This window comes from Condylura cristata, unplaced genomic scaffold (assembly GCF_000260355.1).
Source record: "Condylura cristata isolate star-nosed mole 26May11 unplaced genomic scaffold, ConCri1.0 scaffold00008, whole genome shotgun sequence".
NCBI classification, from domain to species: Eukaryota; Metazoa; Chordata; class Mammalia; order Eulipotyphla; family Talpidae; genus Condylura; species Condylura cristata.
Genome location: NW_004567109.1, coordinates 46,700,035 through 46,707,919, shown reverse-complemented (window position 1 = coordinate 46,707,919; position 7,885 = coordinate 46,700,035). Strand labels below are relative to the sequence as shown.

General features: G+C 39.1%; 1 protein-coding gene across 10 annotated transcripts in view; it reads left to right on the top strand.

Moving 5' to 3' along the window:
• The first annotated feature begins 1,730 nt into the window (after positions 1-1,730).
• Positions 1,731-7,885, top strand: part of FUBP1 (far upstream element (FUSE) binding protein 1) — a 27,714-nt gene continuing 21,559 nt past the window's right edge. For 3 of the 10 annotated variants that reach the window (XM_012722300.1, XM_012722298.1, XM_012722296.1), the window contains exon 1: positions 1,798-2,033. In XM_012722300.1, coding sequence (XP_012577754.1) covers positions 1,914-2,033 — 120 coding nt within the window. In that variant the 5' untranslated portion in view covers positions 1,798-1,913. Of the gene's footprint in view, positions 2,034-7,885 lie in introns of all 10 variants that reach the window. The other 7 variants (XM_012722301.1, XM_012722302.1, XM_012722299.1 and 4 more) reach the window with 4 other exon arrangements.

Genomic DNA, 7,885 nt, shown 5'->3' with positions numbered 1-7,885 from the left:
ACAACTGCTGAAGGTATGTTAACTGGAATCTATGGGTAATGATCAAGGATGCCGCTAAACAAACTACAATGTACTGTATCTGGCAAAAGCTGTCAACAATGTTAAGCTTGGGAAATCCTGATAGAGACTGATTCCAATCAGTTCCCATCTTACAATACTCACATTTCCAGGAGAATCTGGAATAAAAAAATAAATAAATAAAACCTAGAAATGTAGGTATTTATTTACAGACAACTAAAGTTATGGTATAATGAATTAAATTACAAGTAAATTATGTTACTCTATGGTTAACACCATACTGATTGGTATGATAATAATACTGATTGGTACTAACCAGTACTAACAGTGTAAGTTACTGATAACCATTTGTTGGAGAGAATTTCTCAAAATACAAATGAAAAATTTCCATTTCATATTACCACCCAACCCTGCTATACTTGCTTTTTATGCTTAAATCTCTAGTTCAATTTATTCTTTCCCAAATACAAAGTCCTCCTAAATCTAAAGGGATGGCCATAAGTAACAATCAAGATAAAGCTATAAATGGTCAGATAGTAGGAAAAGCTGAGAGGAAACGATGGCTCACTTGCAACTAGTGCATACATCTAATTAACTGGCTTATTTGAGTAGGTGGACACATTAATTCCAGTTACCAGGTAGTCTGAAGGATTCTAAAGGCAGCAGTAGGTAAAGTACTATTTTAGTCGCAGTTCACATCACACAAAGCCAAAGTTGGAAAAGTTCACTTTAACTCATTCCTTGTTATATGAAAGGTAAGAATTGGGGGAAGGAAAGTCACTGTGATCACTTCTAAATCATCCTAGTGATTCGGGAACTGCTACAATTACATTACCACTCACGAGCAGCTCCGCATCTGAAAATACTTGCCAACTGAAATGGTTTGAGAAAATACAAAAAATGACCTAGTCAAGGGAGGGCATTTCAGATCACTACAGTTGAATCTCACAGGCTGGGGCCGAGGAACTTTCTAATCAGCCACAAAGTCAAGACCAAGTACAAGGACCTCATTAATTGACAATGGACACACCCAATTATAATAGGCTTCTTAGTTAACACTGGATTTTAGGAACACTCACATTTTAAAAAAAATTTAAAAAGGGAAGTCGTACTGTTACAGCCTCATCCACACTTAACATCGAAATCAGTTCGACAATTAGCTAGGAGGCCCCCCGCCTGAATACACTCCCACTTCTGATTAAAAAAAAAACAACACACATCTGTCATTCTGTAAGTAAAATACAGGGGCACCTTACTACCCTGAAAATCAAGCCGAGGTCCCCCTAGGCCGTGTGGACGTTTTCGGTAGCAGCACCGCGCGTGGTCTTGGTCGCGCTTCCCCTAAGTGCCCTCGGTTGCAGCGCTCACGAGAAGCTGTTGCGTCGCCGTTACACCCGCCGACGTCACACCCTTCGCTAAGAAGACCCGAGTAACTCAGCGGAAAATTCACCCAAACTACCTCCCTGGGCTGGCGACCGATAAAAAACTACTACTTCTTTACTTCAAGCTTTTAAATAATCGTGCAGTGGCCACGCCAGTATTAACCAACCACCATCACCAAAGAAGTGCAACCAACCACACAGGCGCAAACCGAGAGCGCGCGGAGAGGAGGCGCCAAAACAAATCCCATTCTCGCGAAAGCTTCAATATGACTCTCGCGATAACTGTGTGTGTGTGTGTGTGTGTGTGTGTGTGTGTGTTTTCGCTCCACCCCTACACCAGCTCGTTACTTCAAAACATCGCGAGATTTTCTTTTTCAATCCCCGCCTCTTTACGGCACGATGGTCGCACAAGAATGTGATACAGCCTCGACGGCCGCCATTTTCTTCCTTTCTTAGCAGTTGGCTGAGAGTAGGTCTCTCCGAAGAAGCGGTAGCGGCCCCTGTACTGTGGACATGGCAGACTATTCAACAGTGCCTCCACCCTCTTCTGGCTCAGCTGGTGGTGGAGGCGGCGGCGGTGGTGGTGGAGGGGTTAACGATGCTTTCAAAGATGCGCTGCAGAGAGCCAGGCAGGTAAGTCAGGTCCGCGCGGTGGGAGCCCGATAGCTTACGGTAATTGGCCGCCGGCTGAGTAGGCCGCTACTTTCGCACATGAGGAAGAGGAAAGAAGTGCTCTTCCGGGCTCAGAAATGTGAAGAAACTCACGGTTCCCCACGTTGGTCATGGCTAGGACTGGGTTGGTGTCTAAGCCCAAGGCGTGCTACGCAAAAAAAAAAAAAAAAAAAAAAAAAAAAAAAGCTTTAGGTCTTTCTCCCGTTTCTGCAGTTCTCGTGTTTCTACAGTGAGTTCATTTACCAATACCTTTTCCAGGGAATGAACATCTTCCATGGGATAAAGCGCGCTTAGTAAAACAATAGTATGGAAGGTTCTGGCAAGGAGTTTGGGAAAGCATTAAGGTCTGTCCACCGAAGGCATAGGAAGGACAGGGTTAAGTCCTGAAGCGGGCTTTACGACTCATTCGGGCGATCTTTCTCATTTAATCTTTCGGGACCTTTCAGGATTACACCTACAAGGAAGAGACGTGAGGAGAGCTGGTTATCCCGGGTCGGAATCCTTCCTCGGGGCGGGATTTACGTGTCATTCTGTTCTACCAGTCCTTCCCCCTTATTTCTCAAAATGGCTTCAGGCCCATTATATCCGAAGTTTCAATTTGAATCTGCCTCTCTATTCAGAGTCGTAAAGTAGCCAGACTTCTTTGTATTACGTAGGTACGTACAGTTGCCCTAAAGGCCTTCTTTCCCAATCGAAAACTTAAAAAAAAAAAAACAAAAAAACAGGGCATGTACTTCAGGAAATTTGGAGATTGCTTACTTGAACATTACCTTTCTTAGATAATTCTTAATTATGACTTCAATGTATGGGCTTGTATGTAAGCAAAAGACTCATTCTGTGACACTGCACATTAGATGCTGGACATATTAGACTGCGGTTTTAAGCGATTAGTAATTAGACACTAATTCTGTGGTGCCTTTTGATTGCATTAGTTCACTTCGTTCACTTGTTTCTTTAGCCTGTAGTTCCATAAAATGATCATTTCAGTCAAACTCAAAATTCGTCAAATATTTACTAACATAATATATTTTTTGGCTCTTATTTTTATAATGTAACCACATCATACAAATGTACTAATACTGTTTTATTAATATTTAGCGGGGTCCTTAATACTAATCCTGTGGTTTTTCTTTTTTCACTTTTTTAAACTTCTGAACAAGTTTAGATTAGCTACAGGAATTCTGTTACTGGAGTTTTATTAAGGGGCTGGAAGACTCAACCTGAATTATTTTATTCATTCCAGCACATTGAAATATTGGTGCCACCCACTGTACAGACAATGTGTGAGTTGGCTTTCTTTCTGCCTTCTAGGAGGGATGATACAATCAAGGAACCAAGTGTAAATATATAGTATACTTTCAGAGAGTGGACAAAAATCTGGCCATTGTTAATTCCTGCTCTTCCTCTGTAAGCATTTATAGATGTTCAGGCACTGTTCACAACACGCAGAAGTGGGGTGCCCAACTGCCTTAGTAAGACACTGAGACGGATGAGTGAGTTAGACCGGGGAGAAAAGAAATAGCGTGTGCAAAAGTGAAGGGGGCTTGTGAAATAGTAACCCAGGAGTAAAGTCCCTGGAAAATAGTATTTGATGAGGGAGGAAAGGTAGAAAATGAGGTTTATATGAGTGCTGCTCCTGAAAAAACTTAGAGTTGCCATGCTTGAACTAGAAATTGAACGGTAATTTTCTACTTTAAGCTAGGTTGACTTTTTAATACAGAAATCCTCTAGGGTAACACAATGATTCTGCCCTGATCTCTTTGCTGTGATGTGATTCTTTACAGATGTCTTTGCTATAGTGATTTGTTTCTTAACAGTCTTGACCTTAAGTCTGAGATTCCTGAATTTAGTTTTTGAGCTGACTTAAAACTCCACTGCTTGCTTTTGCAGATGACAGTAAGGACCCCTTTTTCTTTATAGTAAGAAGATATTTTTCCAAATTTCCATCAAACCTTGTTTTATTTGTCCATAGTGTTACGCTGTGTTGTTTGGAAGGAAGAGGTTTAAGAACAGCTTTTTGGCCTCAAAGAACTGTCTATTAATGGAGGATGCAGTTGGCATTTTTGCTGGACAAGTGATTAGGATCCCTGGTCCCCACCTGGTATTTACTCTAGCTGATTGTTGACATCTGGTAATTTAGGCCCAGTTGCCCAATAGTTTATCCACAGAATCCTGATAGTTTTATTTTTTAGTGTGAAATTCCGGACTTAAAATACTCTGAGCTAAATTCAGCACAGGAGCACCAGATTGCTCTAGTTTAGGGTTTCCAGTCTGTATACTGCCAAAATTTCATGTATTTCAAGGAGAAACCCCAGAAAAGAAGAATTTGGGGTGCTTTGATTAGGTCTTTAGTAATTATACTAAATAACAAGTTCTGTCCCTGAAACATTGAAAAGTTAAAATGTACTTACATTTATTTCTTCTTAAGGTTGTGTGTAGATAGATGTGAAAAAGAGAGACTAGATGAGTGCTAGATCATAAGCTATGAGCTCATATCACTTTTCCTGAAAGTGAAATTAACTTAGTCTTTTAGTATTCAGTCATTCTTGAAATCTCTTACCTAGGAATTGTAAAAGTGATTCAGACTGCATTATGTTTGAATGCAGTGACAATTTTGTAAAATAGATTTATTGACTTGGTAATTTACCATCAGTGAAACTAGCATGGAGTGTTTTTTTCCCCCAACATTTTGTGACAGGACAACAAAACTTGATTATGCCAATGAAAGCAAAAATTCCTTTGTTGTAGAGAGGGATCATTGTTAATGAAATAATGCTCTCGTAATATTTCCGGTATTTTTGACACTTCACATTTCTGCTGCATGGGAACTGAATCCATCATGGCCTGGTTCATAGTAGTAGTAGATAATATGTTGACTTAACATGTATCTGCAGTGATTTAAAATAAGTTTTGTTGAATTGTTCTTTCAAATTATTTCTTGAATGCCTATTTTATGGGTATGTGATAATCCTAAGGATACAAAAAGAAATTGTTTACCTTATTCATTTACAGGCAGTTTTCACAAAATGTAACTGTCTTTGGCCAGGGTTAAATTTAAATACAAATTTGTTACATTTTGAAAATCAAATATTTGAAGTCGTTCTGTGAACCTTGCTTTACAGCTGAAACTTGTAAGTATGCTGATTTTTTTCATGATTTGCAATTTATGTATTGCATACTTGACTGTGGTGAGCCTGTCTTATATTCCTCACAGCCATCTTACAAGGTATTGTAGAAACTATTTTTCCTGTTGTGCAGGTTAATGAGGCAAAGTGCTCAAGAAAATTTGACAAGGACTCAGAGCTTTAGAAAGGAGCGGTAGATACAGAAGCTCTTAACTCACTGCAAACCAGTCAGTCCCCCGTCCCTAAAACCCAAGAAAGCATATTGTGGACTGCATAATTGCAGCTGCAAAATTATTGGATTCTAGGAAGTCTCTGAAGAGTGAGTAATGCCGATACAATGAAAACATCAAATTTTTTTTTCCTCATTCAAGAACTAGAGCAAGGTCTAAATGAAAGCTTGAATTATTGTAAGTTAAAAGCAAAGAAATTGTCTTAATTCTAATATAGTAAATTTATCTAGATGGAGTTTGGATTTTAGCAGTTAGCTTTTTTTCTTAAATGAATCCTTTTAATGACCTAGGAAGTGTATATTTTCTATTGATCTTTGAGAATATATCTGTTATCATTAGTGTATGAGTTTTGAAACTTTGAGGTGATGTTTTTGGGTGAGCTAAGTATTACTAACTTTCCTTTTCATTTGGATCATTTTACAACTATTCAGTGAATAGAGAGATAAAAATGTTTCCTATATCTGTGCAGGTGTCCCTTGGAGTAAAGGAGTGCTGTTCTATGTAGATTCAGAACACTTGAGTATTCACAACTTAAACCATCTTCCCTGGTAGTTCCCTTTTCTGTGGCCTGAAATATTTCTCACATTAGTGCCTATATATGCCCAACAGTGTATTGAGTTCCTAAGAAACAATTCAAATAAGTGGTTTAAAATGGCACAGGGAGGCAGCTTTGAAGTGTGATCAGAAAAAAATTTATTATACATTTTTATACTGAATCCTAATGTCCTTTGTGGTAGATGTTTGCATTTACAGATGAGGAAAAAGAATTCTAGGTTCTCTAAAAGTACACTTCATATATGGGAAGTAATTGAGAGAAGAGAGAGATTGGACTTAATTGATACTGCTTTAAAGTATTGTACATACTTTATCTTCTCCAAGTTCTTGGTTGGGTTAGGTTGAGTTAGTTTCATATTAGGCTTTTGAAGGAATGCTAGTCACAAAAAGTTGTGTTTTCTATTTAGTTTTTTATCCTGGAAAGTTTCAGACACCTGAAAGAGTTGAAAGAATGGCTTTTAAGTACAATGAAGTCTCATGAGCCTGTTATCCATCTTAAGTGATGATCCCTTAATGTAATTAGCATGAAATTATATAGAAATCAGGACATCTCCACCTTTGACTTACTATGTAACCTTGATTGTCTCCAGAACTTTTTCACCTGGAAAATGGTTATCTTACCTGGATAAGTACTCTGTTTCATAGAATTGTCTTGTTGATTCAGTGGCACAGTGATTTTTTTAGAGTGTGAGGTTCGACTTACAACTTTCATTTAAAAATACTTGTTTGGGCCCTCCCTGGTGGCGCAACGGGTTAAAGCGCCACATTATGAAGCTCTCCAAAACCACTGCAGCAACCAGGGAGGTGACCCACATGGCGTGGCAGACCTCTTCTGACTACCCGCTACTCCCCTCAGTAGTGTACTTTGTCAGTCTGCCTGTTCTGCTCCACACTCTGTCTCTGGTAAATCCTCTCACCCACCACACCTCTGGGCTGTACCCCAGTTCTGTAAGCATAAATAAACAAATCTTTAAAAAAAAATTTTTTTTTTTTTTTTTTGCTTCATAGGAAAAAAGCAGTAAATATGCACTGATTTGTGTTCTCGTGATTTGAGTCTTGTGTTACATGTTTTTTTAGTTGAGCACAAGCAATTATTTGTTCCTGTCAAAAAGTTAAGTCTTTAAGAATGAAGCGACTTTGGCTTTCCCTGGTGTCGCAGCGGGTTAAAGCACTTCACTGAGAAACTTGAGCCACTTCCTCATGAGTTCCATCCCCGCCTGCCCAGGAGGAGATGCACATGGCGAGGCAGACCTCTCCTGACCCGCCCGCTGCTCCCCTCAGCAGTGTACTTTGTCAATCTGCCTGTTCTGCTCCCCACTCTGTCACTGGTGAAGCCTCTCACCACCCCTGAGCCTTTGGCCTGTACCCCAGTTCTGTATGTACAAATAAATAAATCTTAAAAAAAAAAAAAAGAATGAAGTGACTTTAATATAATTATGGTTCTGTAGCTAAGGCTTCCTTAGACACCAGGCTCCTGATGTCTTCTCTACCCTCCCTTCCACCCCACTCCCCATGTTTCCTTACAACAGGATTGTGTGATAGAAATACAATGCAGGTCACATACTTCATTTAATCCATTAAATCCAAAATAACATTTCAGTGTGTTCAATATAAGTAATTTTGAAATGCTATAGTTAACTATATTCCAGATTTTTTCACTATCCAGTGTATATTTTACATTTCTATTTGGATTAGCCACATTTAAAGTACTCAGTAACCACATACGGTTAATGTCAACCTTGTTGGTCAGCATTTAAAATCCTACAAAGTTTCCATACCCACAGACATGTTTGAGAAATCCTGAGAGAACTGTGGAGAAAGAATTGGGCTCCACATTTTCTTCAGAGCTACGTGGATAGTCTTTTAAAGATTCCTAATTGATTACTTTTTTGTTCTTATAGAA